This window comes from Callorhinus ursinus, unplaced genomic scaffold (assembly GCF_003265705.2).
Source record: "Callorhinus ursinus isolate GAN/ISIS: 27379988/994484 unplaced genomic scaffold, GSC_fseal_2.0 scaffold5, whole genome shotgun sequence".
NCBI classification, from domain to species: domain Eukaryota; kingdom Metazoa; phylum Chordata; class Mammalia; order Carnivora; family Otariidae; genus Callorhinus; species Callorhinus ursinus.
In genome coordinates, this window is record NW_027397067.1 from 72,300,102 (window position 1) to 72,321,760 (window position 21,659).

The window sequence follows — 21,659 nt, forward strand, 5'->3', positions numbered from 1 at the left end:
GTGGTGTTCAAAAACGTGATGGCTACATTCTCTTTCCACTTTTACAATGACCCTGGCTTTTCTTCTTCTCTATAGTCTTTATTGTGAGTTCTCTGGATTCCCCGCACACAGATCCTTCCAAGGCGCTCTCTTGGGAGGGAGACAGGGTGGTTGGTCTGGTGGGTTCCAGGTGTGTGACAGTTCCGGCTCTTCTGAACTTACTGTGGGCCTTCGCACTCACTGGGTGCCGGACTGGGCAAACCCCTCCTGCTTCCGGCGGCTTCCTCAGTTTACCCGGTGGTACTTCCCAGTGAGTATCTATTGGCCGTACTGGGATTCTTTTGTTCCCAGACATGACAGATGCCTACTTGCTTATTTCTGATTCCTCCTACACAGATGCTGATGTCACACCAATCCTGGGGCTATTGGGAAACTGTCACCACCTACTTCCATTTGGGAACTTCTGGGGCTATCATCTCACCTGTTTTTGTGGTAAATACAGTCCACGAAGTGTTTGGTTTTGCTATCTAGCTGTTCCGAAATACACCACCTTCTGCCACCAACTCCCTGGAGTCCCCTTTCTCTTTCTCCTAGTATCTCTGCTAATCCAGAGAAGGTCAGGCATGGCCATTCTCGGAATGTTACTTAGCTTGAATACCTTTTATCACTATAGACACTGAACCTGCACTAGCTCATTCCTTCTTCGGCTACTGCGCCCACCACGTCCTCACACAAACCCTTTACTCTAGACTCTCCCACGTATCCACTACGCTACAAACACAACGTCTTGCACACCCCTGTGCTTTTGCCAGTGCTGTTTTTTTAAACGTGGAATGCCCTTCCACTTACTCTTTCTATCTCATCCTGCTCAGCTCAAAATATTACCTTTTCTGCAAACTCTTCCTTCAGCCATCTGGTCAGAACGAATTACTGATTTTGGTACAGAGTAGGTAGGTAGTCAAAAGCACAGACTCTGTCTCTGGGTTCAGTTCCCAACTCAGCCATCACAAAACGGGAATCAGAGTGCTCTCTCACTTACTGGTTGCCTTTGAGGGCTTTGCTGAGACAATGCATGCCAAGGATTTAGTGCTTTCCATGTAATAAGTGCTCATTAACTGGAAGTCAGCACTGATGTCTCTCTCTCCCAATAAATTACATCTTAGAGGATGCAGACCTCCTCTTACAACATTATACCATAGTCGAGGGCTGGCATATTGCTAGCCTGTACGAGACATTTCACAGATATGTGTCGATCCCATTAAAGGGGAAAATTCACAGTAAGTTTAAGGAGAAGGGACTTTACCTGAGCAAGGATGTGGGGGCTTCCTTAAAGTACAGGAAGAGCACAAAGCATGGCCTCACGACTAACCCAGAACTAAGTTCAAATGCTGGCTCTGGCACCGACGACCTGTACAATATACGTCTGTGTCTGATAGAATGTCAAGAGCCCAGACTCTGGAGGGAGACTTCCTGGGTCTGAATGCAGGCTGTAACTTTTTCAGTGGTGAAACCTGGTACAAATTATTCCATGACTCTGAGCCTCAGTACTCTCCTCTTTAAAATGGGGACAAGAGTAGTACATACCTCATAGGGTTGCCATGAGGATTTCATGGGTTGTTGCATGGAAAGTATTTGGAACAGTGACTGGCCACATATAGGTGTTTGTGGTACTATTAAAGGGCCAGTTTTGCTGGCCCAGGAAGCTTTGGTGCTGTATCTATGAACAACAAAGAAGTGATTAACAGAGGCACAAGACCATGGTGGTAGAGGCTCTAATACTTACATGCTGCATTCACGGGTGCAGTAGCAAATAAGACTGGGGCCTATTTTGATTTTGGTTGTTGTTTTTATTAAGATCGTGAGAAAGACTCATTGCAGAGCAGTGAGATGATGCCGAGTAAGACAACCAGGATAGACACTGATATTGTCAAACATTTTGGTGTGGATCCTGGATCCCGTTATTTTAAATTCCGATCCCTTGGAAAGGTCAGCTGGCTGGCTCCAGGTGAGGGACCATCAACTCACAAAGACATTTCACCTGAGAACTTAGTCCTCTCGTATTTACCTTGAAGAAGGAAGCAAACTTTGTATCGCCGTGATAAATAGAAGAACAATAAATGCACAGACCAAGTTTGACTTGAATACTTCATCCCTCATTTGAGAATACTGTAATTAAAAAAAAAGAAGGAGAATAAATTACTTCACAGCAAAACTGGACTTCCGGAAGAGTTAAGTTTTTCTGGTGTTTGGAGTTAAGGGCAAACGGCAAGAAAAAAAATATTAAAACATTTTTTTTAAAGGAGGAATCCATATCTTAATTAACTCTTCACAGAGCATTATCTCCATCCCTCCCTCCACCCTTCCAGTGAGAGCCCAGGAGTGAATCCAAATCCCTTCCCAGCAAAAAGGAATGGGAGGGGATTCTGGGCAAGATTCTCCAGCTCTCCTCCCTCTGAACTAGCATCACTTGAACAAAACAGAAGAGCACACAGCCATGTATGTCACAAATCAAATTCACATGGACTTCCTTCATGAGTAAACTTAAGTCATTAAAGGGTCTTTCTCTATTTCTTGTGAGGTGGGGGACACAGGAAAAGGTTTTGCCCGAGTCTTCCTGCCTCCTCTTTCATGAAAACTATTAAAAAATAAGATCACAGAATCTTAGAGGAGAGAGTAGCCTAAGAGAACTCCAGCGAGTGCAAAGCCTTTTCATTTCACACCGAGAAACGCAAATGATCGCCCAGTGTATTCCATGCCCTTCTCTTGTCTGCTCCCGGCATCCCTGCATAATGGTGCTAACTTAATTTTGATTATCCAGAGGGCTCAGTGATTTCACTGTCCAGCCTTAAAAGCTTCTGGAAGGTCAACACTGAATATGCACTTGCCTTAGTCCTGTCTAGTTTCCTGAAACCATCTTCGAGTCACTAAATGAAGAAGAATCCAATTCCTTCAGAAGGAAGAAAATGTTTCTAAAACTGAAGAAGACCTTAAAATTAGCCTCAGTCAAGCTCCTCATTTTCCCTCAATGCCAGAGAGGTCAAGCAACTTGCCATAGATCACACAGCATACGGATCATTTTTAGGGCGGGGGAACAGAAAGCTAAGCCTGGCTTTGGAACTTTGTAATCCCTGGCTTGAAATTCAGAGTTACTTTATAAAGGAAACAAGTAAATGGAACTCTGGCAACACTGTAGGCTCATCCCCAGTACCGAGAAGGTTTTGGTCAGGTCAATGAAATAATAAAATCAGTCCAACTTGTTGGGGTGGTAGTCATGATCAACAGTTACATGATTTTTATTTTCTTGCCTACTTCTTGGTGTGGTCTGGGTTTTAGACTGAACAGACTGCTCAGTGTCCTGGCTAAGATGTGGGGAATGGCAATGTCCTGTGGCCAGCGAGCTCCACGGGGGAAGCACAAAGTTGCTCGGAGAATGCACCTTCATTGCTTCTTCAGGGCAACGCTTTTTCTGTTCCCCAGTACTGAGTCCTCTGTCTGCTTGCCAATAACCTGCTTGGTATCTGGAGGGGAAACTGGAATACTCCCCCGAAGCCCTCACGATAAGCCACCCTCACTCCCGATAAAACTACAGAAAATCTGTATTACCAAGAGCGCTACCTAAGGACGGGGCACAATCAGAGAGAGGCATATGCACACCAGCTTGGAAATCAGCAAGTTAGCCACAAAGCAGTTAAGTCAAGGAAAGATACATGTCTGAATTTCTTCTAACAACGAATCGTACAAGCTCTAATTATTCTTGGTCGGCTGACTGATGAATTTCAAACCAGCTAGGTTACAGAGACTTGGTCATGAGATTTTTAAAACAACAATGATAATTTTTAGTGTGTCTAATCCCTGTCTTCCTCATTTTCTGCATCTTCATCATCCCGACCATCATCACAACACCTTGGAGTTGTAATGGATCGTGGCCAGCAGGAATCCTTTCCATGACATTCTTGAGGTCTATTCAAATGCCTGCTCATTATCATCAGATGACCCTCTCTGCTTTGTTGGGGCAAGTGGGTTTCTTCCCGCTGGATTGGGGCAGACCATTCTAGGGGGTTCTAAACACCCTTGCCTTGGACACTCCTAGTGCCTGAGAACTCATTCCTTTGCAAAGGTTCCTTTCCATGTAGGGTCCATTTTTACTGTGAAGAGGTCTTTCCTGTAGACCTCAAGCCTGAGTCTCTGTCTCCTCTCCTTTCCTGAATGCTTCTCAGTGATGACCTTAAAAATGTCACCTAGTCATCACTGGTCCAGCCTAAAGTTGCACATGGCTTTAGGTTTTTCACTTGCCTCGGCTGGCAGGCTGGAAAGACTTCCTCTGGCTCCAGATGGTCCACTCTGTCAGTGGCTCACTGTGAGTGAAGCCAGCTTCTTTGAACTTCCTTTTTCTGATCTGTCAGATGTGGGCATGAATACAATTCATAGGTTCCCAATGCTATTATCTTATTTGTGCTAGAACTGAATAATAAATTCTATTATTTTCATGTCTGAACTCCAGTGTCAGCACCGTCACAAGAAGGAGCCTTATAATATTTGGGAAGCCGATGTCAATCGAATATAAAATACTGGGTTTCAGAACGGAGGGCATTGTTACTTTGGAAACACAAAGGAGAACAGAACTATGGAAAGAACATTCCTAGTTGGCTCAGGATGATAGGGTACTGACATTGGGTGGTGATTCATTTCACTGCCTCTTGACTTGTGAAGGGCTGAACGCTCGGGCTTGCAGTTATATTAAGTTACACGCACGCTCTCTCCTGCCGTCGTTAGAGCTCTCTCTTGCTCACTTCACGTCTCTTCTGTCCTCACTTGGCTCCGCTTATCCTTTTAAGCCTTAGTGGTGAGCAAAATGAACTAACCTAGAGCTAGACTACCTGGATTTGGAATTAGCTCCAACACCTACTATCTATGGAACCCTGTACAAGTTGACTAAGCTTTGTAGGCCATGGTTTGCTCATCAAGAAAATAAGGATAATAATAGGAACTATCTCACTAAGGTTGCTGGGAGAATGGAAAAGTTAATATATGCAAAGTGCCTAGAGCAGGTGCTGAGGGGGCAGGGCAACCTCATATAAAATTTCCCTGTAATCAGTTAATTATATTTGCTGTATTGCTATGCTTGTTACCTTTTCAGAGCCTGCTTTTCAACCTCAGTGTTGCCTTCTAGAATGCTGTCTTCTATTCCTCTGGACAAAATGGTACCTTGTACTCAGTAGGGTCCCCTAGAGTGTGGCTGACTGATTGGTCTATCATGTTAGAAAGGATACTTTTAAAAGGAATTGTAATCTTGTATGTGGTTTTTTTGTCTTAGGAAAAGACCCTGCCCTTATTCCTTCCCCTGCCTCCTAAAAGATCCTCCACCAGTGGGTAGAATTCTCCACTTCTCCAGGGACCTTTAGGAAAGATGTCCTTGGAAATGACTACTGGGCCTTTATAATTCACTGAATCCTTGGTCTGCAAGGATAGAGAAACTTGAGAATCAGATATGGAGAAAGCATTTGTCAAGGTCAGTTAGGGGATTGGTGGCCAAGTTCAGACAATAAGCCACACCTCTTGGCTCTCAGTGGAGTGTTCACTCTATTAGACCACTGTCTGAGAGCAGAAAAAGCCTGAAGCCAGTACCTGAGCCAAGTATATTGGGATTAATACCAATTAAAGAGCATGCCACTTGGAACAAATAATGAGATCTTAGAGTTTGGATTACTTTTTATTTTTTTAATCTGTGGGGCTCTGGTTGACTCAGGAAATGGTCAAAATTTTGTAACATATTGGAATAATAATAACCAATGTCTGGTACAAGGTAGGCACCATGCCATATGCTTTACGTGGACAATCTCTTTTAGTTATCACAACAATGCTTTGAGGAAGATACTGTTTATCATATCCCCATTTTGCAGATAATGAAACTGAGGACTAGAATAATCGAGTAACTCAAACAGGACTTTACGGATTACAAGTAGGGAATCCTGAGGTTAGCCCTGGAATGCCATGTCTCATTGGCTGTAGTATAGCAGCTGCTACTTTGATGTTCTTAAGGCATGGTTATCTTCTTCACAGGATGCACTATACTGGGTCTTGCTATATTTCAGTGATGTGGTTCATGATACAAAGAAAGGAAATGTATTAAAAATTTGAGTCTATCTAAATCATGGTTAGAATGAGAGTAAATCATGATCTGGGCCAAGCATGGCCCTTAAGAACACCCTATGAATGAATTTAATAAACTGGCACTGCTGAATTTTCATGATTGATGGATGGATTCTCAGCACAAAGCAATACAAAGGAAGAGCCCTTTTCTTAAAGCCTGCAGGAGTGAACCACTAGCAAGGAAGAAAAGAAAAAGCACAGTAGGCTTTATTTAAGAGTTACAGAATAAGAAGAACCACAATCTTCAAGTGATTAAAACATTGTTTTAAAAATAAAACTCTCCTACTCGTTTGACCAGGTTGAGACATGGGGTCCCTTCCAAGGAAGTGGGGGCAGGAAGAACAAGTGTTCCATTTTGTTCATGTCTGGGGACGTTGGTCCTGCATTCTCTTGGAAGTCATCTTCAGAAATGACATCAGAGCCATGAGGATCTACGGGTTCCTAGATCTGTCACAGGAAGCTTGGAACCCGAGTTTGGTCACAAAGGAAAAGCCTATTCTAGATTCTTCATCCACAAAGGTGTGACCAGGGAAGCTAGCTTTCAGAGATGAATGAACAGAGCTTTCACAATTTTTTGTTTCTGTGCCTGAGTCAGGCCTGGAAAATCTTCCTATATGTGTGGGAGGAAAATTACTCTTTCTCCTAGATTGGCCACTTCAACTATGAGCTAAAGAGTACTGACTAAATTCTTGTGTCTCTATAAGTTGTAAAGAATAGTTCTAACCAAAGCAATGACCTAGTTAATTGTCTAAACTACAGCTATACTGTTTTTACCCAATTGTGTATGTGAGATTACACAATTTTACAGGAGGAGTGGATTGTATTTGTCACCTCTTCCAATGCTTACTCATGTCAGTTTCACTCAGTAAAATCTCTCATTAAATCCTGCCTGAAGATTTCCAGTGATGGGGGAAATCAGCCCCTCAACTTGAGAGCCCATTCCATCTTTGGATAAATCTAATTGGAAAAAAGATCATTTTCTAGCACACCTCTCATTAGTATAAATTAATATGTTTGTTAAATTAAAGAATCTCAACCAGGACAATTTGTTCGTTTTGTATGAGTGAATGAAGGAATTTAACTTCTGTTGTTAAACTCATGCATTATGTAGCATGACAATGGCTAGAGTACCCTTAATTGATCATTTGAGTAAAAGACATAATTGCAATAAAAGAGGGAGGGACTAATTTTCAATAATTTCATATTTTGAAATAATCTTCCTTCTCTTGCTGTCTAGTGTCTAACCAAATCATTATCAGCAATAATTCTATGAGTGACAGGTGTGTCTGAAGAATGTCTCACTGTCTTACTTCTTCCCAGGTAACCTGACCTTTGAAAAAGGTAGACTTCTTCATCTTTAATAAACTCACGAGGAATCATGTGGACACATATCTAAGATGGACAGCTTCAGAAGAATGAGGCTGAGAGGACACTACACTGGGCATTATAGAAGATCCTTAATGACAATACAATATCGTTAATGTGTTATGATACTATGTTATCATCTTCCTTGGTAGGGAGGTTGACTGACATATGAGAATTCCAAGCAGGACTTTACAAAGCTTCCCACCTGAATCTTCCACCTCACCCTTTCTCAAATCTCTCATCCTTGGGAGGACAGACTCTTCCTTTCTTTACTGGCCCAGTTCCCCAAGCCACGATAAGCCCAAAGGAGTGATAACTACTCTTGTGTTCCTTGCCTAGAAGCCGCTGGTTGTAGGTGTTGATGAGGTCTACACATGAGGCATTAGGATTGCTCTAAGGACTGAGCCAATGTCTTTTGGGTTGAAATCATCCTAATTCTACCATTCTACACTGCACTTATGGATGGAATTGGTACTTTTGACTCTGATAATACTGGCTTTGGGGGACTGGAACTAGCTAATTGGTCTGATAAAAAGAGACAGGTGAAATGACCCTTGATATCATTTGATTGCCTAGAGGGTGTTAGAAATAGCAGTAATTTTACAGGGTAATATCATGAATATTAAGGAGTATCACAAAGCTACTGTTTGAATAAGAGAAGGATTTTCTTCCTAAGCTTCTTTGAAATCTGTTCTTCCCACCGGAAGGAGGTGGCCTAAACAATCTTGGTATTTTGGGCCTTACTAAGAGTAAAACTCAAGAGTAACCTGAGACTACAACAGAATAATTCTTTTAAAACACTACAACAAAAACTTACAATGTACTATATGCTGGCTAACTGAACATAATAATAATAAAAAAGTAAAAAAACATAAAAAATAAAAATAATTTAAAAAATAAGGTCATGAAGAGGATCAGGAAGTGTCTGATTCAGAAAAATAAGAAAGAAGACCTGAGACCATTTGGTTCAGGCTCCAGATTCCTACCTTTCTGCACCTAAATAAGAAACGGAATGGTTCAACAAATTCTGAACACCTAATTCCAGAGTCCAAAATCCTAATCCATTGGAAAATTCATTCATCTGCCTAGATTTCTTGGCTTTGCCACAAGTCCTCCTTAATGATGTCATTCCATTTGTCATAACTCCAACAGGAGTGGGTGGAAAAACAAGAAAGAGAAATGTCAAAGTTTATATGCATTTTTCCAGAACTCTTTCAAGCCCCTACTTAACTTTCTTTATAAAGGCTAGAGGAAACTGAGAGAAATTCTGAATGCAGATAAGAACCACCTGTACTCCGAAAGGATTACCCAAAGGCTCCCTTGTGTGACAAGTCTTTGTTGTCCTTGTTTTTATGTGGCTGCTGACAGAAAGAAGAGTAATGTCAAATGAATGTTTTGAAAGGACTCAGCACAAAACTTGGGTCATTGCAAGTACTGTCTATGACAGGTATTATTATTATTACCTAAAAAGTGGGCAAGACCTGGTGGCTGACTTGGGTGTGAAGAGGAAGCTCACTGTCAGTTTTGTTCAGACAGGCTCTTGTCCGGTTTGCCTGCTCTCTCAAACCATTGGCTCACACAGCTTGCTCCTCGATGGCTCACACCACCCAGCCTTCTGTCTGGATACACAGTTCAGGGGCAACTTGAGGGCTCAGCATGCCCACCCCCATGGCCCTAAGACAGAGCTATCTCACGTGTCTGCTTAGTCACTTACTGGGTTTTCACAGGTGCATGGACAGTGAGAGTGATGGGGTTGTCCTTGTTGTATCTGGGTGCTGCCAGGAAATGTGGTAGATTGTGTGTGCATGTATATGCATGTGTGTCTACATGTGTCTCTCTGTGTACATGTATGCATGTGTACCTGTCTTGCATATGTACATGTGTGCCTGTGCATGTGTGCATGTATGCATGTGTATGTGCCTATGCATGCACATGGGCGTGTGCACATGTATGCATGCACACCTGTCTATGCATGTGCTTGTGTACACATGTGCATGTGTGTCTGTGCATACGCACGTGTGTGCATGGATGTATGTACACGTCTGTGCATGCATGTATGCATGTGCACATGTATGTGCACTGCATGGGTGTGTATATGCATGCATGCATGTCCATGTGCACACGTGTACATGTCTGTGCATTACATGGGTGTATACATGTATGCATTGCATGTGTCTATGCACGTGCATGCGTCTACATGCATGCATGTGTACATGTCTGTGCATGTGTACGGGTGTGTGTGTCCATGTGTGCATGTCTGTACATGTGTGCACGTGTATGTGTGTGTATACCCGCACATGTGTACATGCATGCATGTGCATGTGTCTGTGCATATGCACGTCTGTGCATGTATGTATGTACACATGTGTGTCTGTATGCATGTGTACATGTATGTGCATCGAATGGGTGTGTATATGTATGCATGTGTGTCCATGTGTGCACGTGTACACATCTGTGCATTGCATGGGTGCATACATGTATGCATTGCATGTGTCTGCACGTGCATGTGTCTACATGCATGCGTCTACATGCCTGCATGTGTACATGTCTGTGTGTGTGTACGGGTGTGCGTGTCCATGTGTGCGTGTGCATGTGTCTGTATACCCGCACATGTGTACATACATGCACGTGTATGTGTCTGTGCATATGCACGTGTGTGCATGTACGTACATACACATGTGTGTCTGTGTATGCAGGTGTACATGTATTTTCATCACATGGGTGTGTATATGTATGCATGCGTGTCCATGTGTGCACATGTACATGTCTGTGCATTGCATGGGTGTATACATGTATGCATTTCATGTGTCTGTGCACATGCGTGTGTCTACATGCATGCATGTATATATGTCTGTGCATGTGCACGGGTGTATGTGTCCATGTGTGCATGTCTGTGCATGGGTATGTGTGCATGTGTGCACGTGTGTCTGTGCACCCGCATGTGTCTACACACATGCATGTGTACATGTCTGTGCATGTGCATGGGTGTGTGTGGGGGGAGTAAACAAAGAATGAGAGACATTTTCATGGTTTAATTTTGCTTTTTTTTCTGCCTCCAAGGTATTTGCCACATGCACAGCGATATAATCTCCAGCACACCCCATCATCCTCATCCTCAACACAATTCCAAACTATGTGAAAAGTAGACACCCTGAAAACAATAGATCTTGTAAAGTATGGTAGAATCTGAGTTTTGGAAAAAGAGTTAGATTTGAATCCCTGCTCTGCTATCTTCTACATGTTTGAGCCTTGAGAAAGTTACTCCAACTCTCTGAGCCTCCCTCATTTATCAGACAATAAAACTAATTCCTACATGGAAGGACTGTTGTAAAAATTAAATGAGGTAACAAATATAAAATGCTTCCAGTAGGGCCTGATAGAGTAGCAAGTGATCAACGAATGTCAGTGCCCTTGCAACACTGCTGCCTCGAGGCACTCCATACAAGTTATCTGTCTTTCATCTGCACGGCAACCTTGTGGGGATGGGAAGTTCAATGACTTGCCTGAGATCACAAGCTGGAGTGTAAGTTTGAAGGGAGTGGAAGCCACGTCTCTCTGTCTTCTGACAGCACCTGCCCTGGTCTATGTCTGAAGCAGTCAGTAGGTACCATATGCTTTGCACTGGGCCTGAGGGACTTCCCAGGACTCACGAGCATGGACAGAAGGACAGTCCTTGCAGGAGCATAAAGAGAGCTTTCTGTGAAATCTAAAATCCTTAGCTGGCTTGGTCTCCCAGGAAGAAGGGCATGGCCTTTGGGAATGATCAAACACTAAATGCCCTTAGAGAGAGCCGATCTTTCTCATCTTATTTGGAAGGTAGTGATAATAGAGAATTTGGAAAAATAAAATCATTTAGAGAAGAGACAACTGAATGACTCTTACATATTTAAATATATCCCAGGGGGTCAAGATGGCCACTGCTTGTGCTCTAATGACCTGAAGGCAGGGCTGGGAAGGCCTCGCACAATGGGCTGTCCGTGTGTACTTAGTTAGTTCGCACCTTTATGTACTTATGTGATTATGTATTTGTGAAGGTTGTGACCCTGGTATACAAGCCACAGGAACACTGTTTCCTCCCACCATTTTTAATGAAGTAGTTTCTTTACGGAAGCTCTACAAATGTGAGATTTGTGAGGGTTTAGCCTCACCCAGATGTGGATTGACATAGGATCAATCACAAGGAAAGGGAAAAGAATAACTATTGCATTTATTCAAACATCTATTCCATGAGTATGATGTCAACTAAATTTCACAACAACCCAGTGAGGGGCAGGTATTATGATCATCATCCTCTCAGTGAGATCATCTTGTCCTGTGTCACCCAGTCAGTAATTGGTAGGAATTGGATTCAAGCATGTCTATCCAGCAATCAAGTGTATGTTTTTTCTCTGTTGTTTAACGAAGACCAGACACTTGTGAGATAAAGGAGGTGTATGAATGTCCTCCGGCATGATGGAAGGCTCTCAGTGTGTCAGCATCCACTCATGACCCATAAATCCATCAACCTTTCTTTGCACCCACTTCTATTTCCAAAGTGGGATTTGAACCAAAGTCTGCTTGACTCTAGAGTCTGAGCTCCTAGGAACACTGTGAGCCTTATGGAGACATTCCCTGAGGCCATACTGGCATCCAGTGTGGATCTAGGACCTTCTGATATGACCTGATTTCTGAGGGTGTTTGGCAAGTGACAACCCCAAATCCTAATGCGCAGCCAAAGACAGAGAAAGTTGGCCACCAATTTGGGACAAAGGAATCCTGGAATCCTAAATGTAGGTCCCCCTGGAAAATCAGAATCTTGGGGACAGAGTGATGGGTGGGTACCTGTATTTTTAACAAGATCCCCAAATACTCTTCTACTTGGAAAAATATCAGCCTAGGACAAAGAGGCTTTTTAACCTTAAAATTTTCACAATCACATAAAGGACGTCATTTCTCAATGGAAAAGGTTTTGGAATTTAGCAAAAAAAGATGCCGGCATTTAAAAAGAAGAAGGAAATCTAGTCATCATTGATATGGTTTGATTTTAATACTTGGTTTAATACTTGATTAAATACATTTTAGCCTCCTAAAATGCTCACATCAAAAGTATAATTCCCATAAACCAATTCTGAAGTATATATTAAACATAGCCTAATCTTTACTCGTGATGAGGAAGCTGAGTTGTTCGGAGATGGCGATACTGTTTTCGAAAACTAAGCTTAACAAAGTCCCTCCAAGTATGTATCCCTATGTTACTGAGCTCTCTTCAGGCACTACAGGTATTAGGCTGATTTATTTGGCCTGGAAACATCCATAAGCAATTATGATTAATTGCCTTCCCCATCCTAAGCTTCACAAATAAATAAAGAGCCTTGTCCTAGAAGAGAAATGAGGACCAGAGGCTGATCCCCCTTCCTGTAAGTGTTGTGGGGTTAAGTCTTTCACTATATATATAAAGAATACTGACAAATCAGTAACAGGTGAGCACTGCAATGAAAGATGACAATCACAAAAGGAGAAACAGGAAGACCAAAACACAAAAACATATACAGATAGACTTTCAACCTCAAGAATAATTTAAAAAAAATAAAAGGGACAGAGATACGCTGTTTCTTATCAATTTTGTAATGCACATCAAGTATTTTTAAATGTACGTTCTTTTGTAGCCATTTTTAGGATCTTCTTCCCAAGGAAAGAATTAAGCATGGGTGTATGATTTAACTAAGACAATGCTTACTGCAATGCAGTTTATAATTTATAAGAGTGAAAAACTAAGGAAACAAAGCCAAAAATGGTTAAAATATGCAATGCAGTAGTATGTAGTTACAATTTTTTTGGTAACTGCATATTTGATAATAGGGAAAAGGCTCAAGCAAAGAGTGCTTAACACTGTATCACAAATCATTATGTACAAAATGGTCCCATTTTAATACAAAAATCGCGTAGATAAGCATACAGACAGAATTGTAATCATGAAGGCGTAGCGAGTCAGATGCCAAAATGTTTGCAGGGGTTATCCTGGGTTGTAAGGGTCACAAGAGATATTATTTTCTTCTTTTTGTCTTATATGCTTGGCATAAACTTTTGTTAGTGAAAATGCATTCATTTTTTTATAAGAAAAAAGTCATACGTAAGGAAAGAAAAAAATCCAATATGATCAACAGTATTTGACAAACCTGCCATGTTTCCACATCCCTTTCCCATAATTCTGATTTTTGTTTGCCCCTGAGATCTGTAAGCTGTCTCAGGAAGTATTTAGCTCGAGGCTAAAGAAGGGCAGAGGATTTTTCCGTGAAATTTGGGAGGACTGGAGGGGACTTTTGCTGCCTGGATTATGCCCCCCATCCCACCCAGAGGTCTGCTCAGCAGGTCCTCATGGGGATGCTGGGAACTAGAGATGCTAAGAACCATGGATTCTAACCTGGCTGAGGTCCAAGCCCTGGCTCATGTTTCTTGTCATCCACAGTGGTGAGTTTTGAAAGTGAAGGGAGGTGTTACTGATAATCACATTGAGAGAATCAATGTCTTGGGGCGCCTGGGTGGCTCAGTCAGTTAAACAACTGCCTTTGGCTCAGGTCATGATCCCAGGGTCCTGGGATCGAGTCCCACGTCCGGCTCCCTGCTCAGCAGGGAGTCTGCTTCTCCCTCTGCCTCTGCCCCTCCTCCCCTGCTTGGGCTCTCTCTCTCAAATAAATCAATCTTAAAAAAAAAAAAAAGAAAAGAAACATCTTGGGCAAACCAGGACGTATGGTCACCATGGTCATAGGGAATTGTGGGGCTCATGGCATCGATTGCTGAAAGATGCCAGGGCCTGTCCAGCTCTCTTCACAGATGAGGAAACAGGACCGCAGAGAGAAGCAAACACGTGCTGCCCAACCTTGGTGACGACGAGTCATGAGCATGCTGCTCTGAAGCTTAACTCAAAAGATTCCTCTGTGTGGGTATGTGTGTGACAAAGTGTAAGTGTATAAGTGTACAAGAGTGTGAGTGTATGTGTGAGTGTGTAAGTGTGTGTGTGTACCACCATGAAATGACATGGTAGGACACGAGCAGAACTTCACAGTCTTCTCTCTCGAAGCTCCACTGCTAAGAGTCAGATCAACACTGACTCATGTCTTTTGGCTCTTGGAGTTCTTAAAAAATATCCCAAGACCAGCTTACAGGAGTCAAGACAGTCTCCTCTAAACTGCTCCTTAACCCAAGTCTTCATTCATTCATTCAACAGGTATTTTTGTGCAATACCACGAGGCATATAAAGGTCCTGTTTCACAGAACACTGTGAAACAGTGCCCATTTTTATAAGCAAATGTGATCAGGAAATGTCTGAATGACATTTCGAAGGAGATTTTATGTTCTCTAACTCACTACATGGGTGGAGAAGGGAAGGCGTTCCCTTGTTCACACATCTTATTGTTCAAACAAAATGAAGCCTTTTCTTCCCCACAAAAGCTCCAATGGTAAAAATCAATGTTTCCATTTCCTGTTTTCCTTTTGGAAAATATACTTTTAGGGGTGCAAACTTGCTCCTAAGAAGCAGGGTAGGGCAGTGGGGAGAAAGAGGTCTTTGGAGTCACAAATGCTATATATATATATATATATATATATAACAACAATCCTAAGATGCACAATTTTCCCCCCACTTTTAAACATCTCTGAAACCAGGATGCATCATCTTAACTCTCCATGGAGTGGTAAAGCCTTGAGTTCTTTCAGAGAGGTTTGTGATTGCTTCTGCTGGTCAGCAGGGGGCAATATCAACCCGGGACCACTTCACATCCAATTCCCTGACTAAGGTTTTTTAAAGACCACATCGAGGGTGTGAAATCAGGTGGCAAGGCTATATGGATTCCATTTTGGAGTTTAACCTCTTGGAGAGCTCCTTTTTTTCCAGACCAGTCCCAGGGAATGGGCATGTGGGTGGGATTATCTGCTGGGTGGGATTTTTTTCTGTCCATCCTTACCTCAAGGGGTAAGCCCAGCTTATCGGGAGGAGTTCCTTCCAGACTCCCCATACTGGGTTTTTCTTTCTTAGTGCTGCATAGAAAATGGGGCATCTCACGGATGATGGTACCTGAGAGTCAACAGAATATGGCAGCCAAATTTTGAGAACTAGGACCTCTACTTAACCTCTAGACAGCTCAGTTTTCTTTTTTTGTAAGCAGGATAGTAATGTTTCTCTGAGGATGCAATAAGCTGACACACATAAACACCAGGCACACAGTAGATGCACATTGATAATATTGTCCAGTTCTGGAAACTTATGGACTTGAAGGTGCTGTGTTAAGTCAGCTAAGGCTCCAGGACTCTTTCCTACTTATTCGCTCTCCAGAACCTTCTGCCTCCTGCCTCCCACCCCATCCAAAGTTCAAAGAGGAGAGAATGCAGATAGCACAGGATTGTTGTCTTTATATGAAGGCCTGGGAGAGAACGAGCTCCAGGACTCTTGGGAGAGGCAGTGTGGTGAACAGACCAGGCAGCAGCTGGGGGCTCACAGAGGGCTCAGATTGAAGCCCCTCTACTGACAGGTGGAGTTTGGGGTGGGCCACTTAATCATTTCTCTGTGTCTCCATTTCATCAAGTATAAGATGAGGCTCATAAGAGCACTTACTTCACACTGTCATTGTTAGTGAATTTGTGATAACAGCTTAGAATAGTGCCTGGTATTTGGTAAACACCCAATGGCTACTACTTATGATACATCCTCAGCTCGACAGTAATGCAGCCCCTAGAGAGAGTCTCAGAGCAAAAGTCAATGCGAGGGTCTCTGTGACAGGAAAGGGGGGAGTGAACAAACGTTCTGATGTGCCCCACTGTCCTCACCATGGGGAACCCATGCAAGGCAGAGCCCACGCTGGATAGTGCAAGGCTGGACAGTCAGGGGGCAAATCTCCACATGTCAGTTCAGGATGCTACCCTTTGCTTCTCCTAGAAGAATCTCTCCTGGACCTAGAAATCAACCTCAGACACACTCTACACCCTCCCCGCCCCTCCGCCCCCCGCAAGCCCACTCCTGCTCCAACACCAGGTCCCGCAGATGAGATGCAGATGCTATTGAATAAAACACATTAAAAATTATCTACAGTCTGCAGGGGTCAGGTCATTAGCAAAGCAACTACATCTTTAGCAAGAATGAACAAAAGGGTTTTGTATAGCTCTGAACGTAGGTATGTATCCAGGCTAATTGAGAAGATTCTTTGCTAGACCACCCTGTTCTTCCTAACTCCTTCAATGTGGCAACCACAAAAGAAAACGCTTTTAATTTGGACCCTAAGCCCCTTAAATATATTACAAGTAAGAAAAGCCTACTTGCTCTTTGGAGGAGGGGAGGGGCTGAGTGAGACAAAATGTTTCTTCTCTTTTTGTTAGCACACAGACACAATCCATTTCAAATTGTGAACTAGAGGTGAAGATACTAATTTTGGAGTTTGCAACCTTTAGTTAGTTAATCACAGAAACTCACTGGGAATGGTGTATGTGCACAAAAGTGTGAATTCTCCAAATCGAGGAAAGAGGAATGTCCCAGGCAGCTGAACAAAGTAATAAAAAATTGCTCACTGGAGCTTTGCAGAGTATTGGATCAAACTCCTGAAATTTGCTTGTGAATTCCCTGCTGTTTTTGCCTGAGGCTCCTGCAGGGGCCAAGCATCTCCTGTGCTCAGTCCAGGAAGGTCTGTCTGCTTCCCTCAGTGCAGAGGAGCAGCCCAGCTAGGCAGGGACAGCGCCTACCTCCCCACAACCCTTTACAGTTTAGAGCTAGGGAGGGAGAGAGGCATGGGAAAACGTCATTATCAGTATCGGGATGGCTTCCACTTTTGAACACTAAACCTAATCAAGGCATTGCCTGGAGCTTCTCATAATAGCCTAAGTGGGACGCACATCCAAGATCCTCATGGTGCATTGAGGAACTCGTTCTCAGAGAGGCTACCTCACTTACTGAAGGTCACATGGCAAGGAAGTGGCAGAGGTGGAATTCCAACCGAATGCTGAACCCACCACCCAACTCCTTTCCACTATGCCTACATCAGGGGGCCTCTGAGCCATCAGACAACTGGGAAAATGGGAGAAGAGGTGTCTGTAATCTAAGAAAGGCAGTCTTTATCACTAATGCTTGCGTCTAGTTATTGGGTGTTCTCATACATTATGTGACAAGGGTTACAACGGACATGAGTTCTCCTAAAAGCAAAAGCAAGTGGCTGCTAATGTCCCTTAGGGTTAAAAACCTCAAAGTCGAGGGATCTCCTCTGTTCTTTTACTTATCTTCTCCTTAAAGAGCAAAGCTGAGGCCCTCTTCCCCTAACTAGCATCTCCATTCATGGCCTTCAGTCTACTCATGATTTGCAAAGAGAAAAAGGAAAGACAGTACCAAACCAAATCGAACAAACAAACGACAAACACACCAACCAACACCGCAGCCCCTGGGCTCTCTCTCTGGTCCCATAAACATTTATGACAAGTAACTTCAGAAAAAGAGCCACTATGGAGACCCAGCTCTACCTTGTGCTCCAGGCTGGAGTCTTTAAACATCAGTGAGAATGGCTTGATATGCTCTCTTCTCAATTTATCGCCACTCCGCAAGTCGATGGTATGTTCTATTCTCTTGTTAATTTCCTCAGGCCCAGACTGGACATGCAAAGCTTGTGCAAGATGGTTTGGAAGTAGATTTATTGAATTTCTTGTTAGGGCAGCCAGAGTCTAGGGGGAAAGCACATGCAAACACAATAAACCTGCTAGTCCCCTTTGGATTAAAAAGAAATGCAATGTTTTTAGATCAGGTTGCATTGCAAACAGTAATAGCACTCCATGCATGCAGTCATATTCAGTGAAACCTACCGAAGTCGATCAGTTAGCCATTTGCTTCAGAGAAACACAAAATATCACATCAGGAGGATCACTTGCCTTTCCTCTGGGTAGGTGCACTGAATTCCTTTGGTTCAGGTATTTAAAGAGTTGTTGGCTTGGAGATGTTAATCAAGACCCTTTCTCTAACCAGGCACATGGCTGGTATGAGAGAAAGAGAACCACCAGAAATAACAGAAAGTAAAACAGCTGAAAAGTCCACAGAAATGATCATCTCTCACCGAGCAGAGTCCACACTTTTCGTGTGGTCTTTCCTTTAATGGCGGGGGAGAGACTGGGAGACCCAGGGCTTGCATTTTTTTTGTTGTTGTTGTTTTTCACATTCCTTGTGGACGGAGAGCCAAACGTGCCAGGAGCTCTTACTTAAACTCGAAGATTGTTAGATTTTTGCACTTCACAAATACCTTTTTCCCCATAGATCTATATCTTGATATAGATATATAATGATATATAATGCTTCATTCCTTTTAGGCAAAAAATGCAAGCAGCTGCAGCCTCTCAACATTTCCCAGGGATTAAACAGCATGAGGTGGGGAAAGGCGTGACCACCCTGGTTGGTCACATGGACGCAGCAACAGCACTGGCTTGTGAAGATCCACCAGGTGTGACACGGAGGCCTTTGTCTCCCGCTGTTTCAGCTGCAGGTGACAACACCAACTGGCTGGATCAAGCCAAATGCAATGCTTGCTCACAGCTCCAATTAAAGACAACTGCTTTGACAAAATAGTGGGAGTCAGAGCCGAAGGGATAGGGGGACAAGGGATGTCCATCTCCTCCTCCAGGAGATTTTCCTGGGGAGAGGTCCAGGATGCGGTGCATTTGTAGAGTCAGGAACTGAAAACTCCCTGCCTCTCTGTACACGCTCACCGCATCTGCTTTTCTCTGCCAGCCTCCCAGCCTGGCCACGCTGAGCCCACAGACTAGACTGGGGTCAGGTGATGGAGCCATCAGATGGCAGCCTGTGGGACCTGACAGAGCACCTGGGATGCTGTCTTGCCCAAACGCTTCATGTATCTCTGAGCCTCAGAGGCATGTGCTCAAGAGCCATCAGCTCATCTACAGTCGGGTCAGATCCTCTGACTCCAGAGCCAGAGTCAGGGGCTTTGAGCTCATGGAAAACTTCTAGCCCATTCCATAAGGATTCTTCCTCTGGTACCTCATTTTAACTTTCATGGAGATTATTTAATGTAACCTAAATTCAAGGTCTCTAAGGAATTCCATAGTACGGCTTCATCACCAGTAGAATTTACTGAAACCCTTTCTCCAGCCCCAGGATAAAGGATGGAGTTGCATGTGCCAACATAAGAAAGTAAAGTACATGCTCATAGAACGCTGAAGCAGTTAATTTCAGCTCTGAATTACCAAGGAGGCTACTGCAGAGAAAAAGATAGATGTTAGGGGGAGGAATGGCAGGATGAGAAGTGAGGAGCAGGGAGAAGGAAGCAGGGACCAATGTTCCAGAAAATTGAACAGCAGGAACCATGCAGGGCCAGAGGGCTTGAGCCCCTGGGACTAAATGCTGTTACAACAGAATCTCAGAAGGCAAAGGCATCTGTACTGTCAGCCACACGGTGCATCCCACACTGGTTTCTTGGGCAGAGATTCTTCCCACACAGTTTGGAAAATGACAAGATTTCATTCTCTATCTTGGAGGGGAGGGGGAAATGTTCACGTTGTTGTTGTCGTCTGGGCATGCACTTTTATCCTCTGGTTTAGAGATGCCAAGATGCTTCCCCAGCAAGTGCTTGGAGCTGGGGTCCAACAGTTGGATGTGGAATCGGCTAAATATTGGCTTAGTACATTCATCGTTAGGTACTTCTTTCTCTCCCTGTCATTTTTATTTTTCTCACGGTTTTCCTTCCTGGAACGAAATTGATCCTACTTACTCTACCAGTCCCTCATGCCTTCACTGGCTCTTGAACCTCTGGATTTCACAGAGAAGGGGAATTTCAAAAAATATCTTTGGGACAGATATATATAAATTACAAAAGCTGCCACCAGTGCCATGACAGGTCTCTGATGTGACCACCACTTCATAAAATAAAGGGCATTTTTTTTTCAATGAGAATGCTATACTCTCGAAACAAAGGATAGTCCTTTACATTGGATGCATTTAAATTAATGGATAACTCTGCTCATTTTTTCTTATGTCGATTGGGACTGGTGAAAATGTCATGAAAGACTGACTCTGGTCTATAAGCAGTCCTTCCGAAAACCAACAATACACGTTGCTTCCTGGTTGCCTGTACCATTGGCCACTTCAGAGACCAGTTGAGTCCCTGTCAGAGCTTTCCTACCCCCCACAAAATTCTACCAGCTTTGTGGCTACTTCAAATAAAAGTCTGGAAGCACCTCTCTCTTTTTCATCATTGCTACCAGGTCATAGTTAAGAGCTGGGAAGGAGCCCTTGTATCAACATGTCAATGATGCTGTGTTGGAGAATTCTTTTCTTCTCCGGGCAATTATTTTTATTCTTTGCAGTTATATCCCTAGGTTTTTATTAAAGTTGTCAGTGTTCAGTGGACCCTTTCCTGATCATTCACTTTGTCAATGACATAGGACCATCATATCTGCTGTTTGACCAGCAATGTCTCTGGTACCCACCCCACAGCTTCAGGATGTATATGCTCAAGGGAAGACCAGCATCAACTCAAGAAGTCAAGCGAACTGGAATTAGGGAGGGAAATCATCTGCTTTCACTCACCCCCCATGCACCACTGCAAAGCATGGCTCGCTTTGGGGGTGACTGTGGTTTGAGATGAACTGGTATACCTCTCCTCCTCCATTAGTGATGACCACTAAGATTTGACCAAGTTGGATACGGTTGTCAACACCAAAAATCCATATGCTGATACTTCACAGGGATTCTTTTGTAAGTGGTACTGGGGAAATGGGTAATGGGTCTCATTTGCAGATTTAGAGTCATTATGGAACCAGTTGTTTTTAATAGAATATGCCTTTTTCTCTTTTCGAGATGGACAGCTGTAGTGGGAGCAAGATTAAGATCATATTAAAAAATAGCATAAGCTTTCAAATAGGATTCTAACTGCAACTGACCTCTTAAAAGTTGATATTATTCTTTTATGTAAACAACTTAAGCAGTTGGCTAGCACTAAGAAAACAAATGGATGAAATGGAAGGAAATGGGAAATGCCCGAGAATAATAGAAATATATATATACACACACATACACATACATACACACACATACATACAAAATTGAACACATGTATCTGAATGTATGTTTCAATGTATAGCTCAAATACATATTATGCTTATATACAATCATAAGTGTATATATTCATTTATTTACCTTAGCTGCTATTTCC

At 43.1% G+C, this 21,659-nt stretch overlaps 1 protein-coding gene across 1 annotated transcript in view; it reads right to left on the reverse strand.

Moving 5' to 3' along the window:
* The window catches only part of ADCY8 (adenylate cyclase 8), a 227,133-nt gene that overhangs the window by 62,669 nt on the left and 142,805 nt on the right, over window positions 1–21,659 (reverse strand). The window contains exons 8-9 of the mRNA XM_025871521.2: window positions 17,968–18,165; window positions 2,045–2,145 (exon numbers count right to left, since the gene is read on the reverse strand). Of these exons, the coding sequence (XP_025727306.1) occupies window positions 2,045–2,145; window positions 17,968–18,165 (299 nt within the window). The remainder of the gene's footprint in view (window positions 1–2,044; window positions 2,146–17,967; window positions 18,166–21,659) is intronic.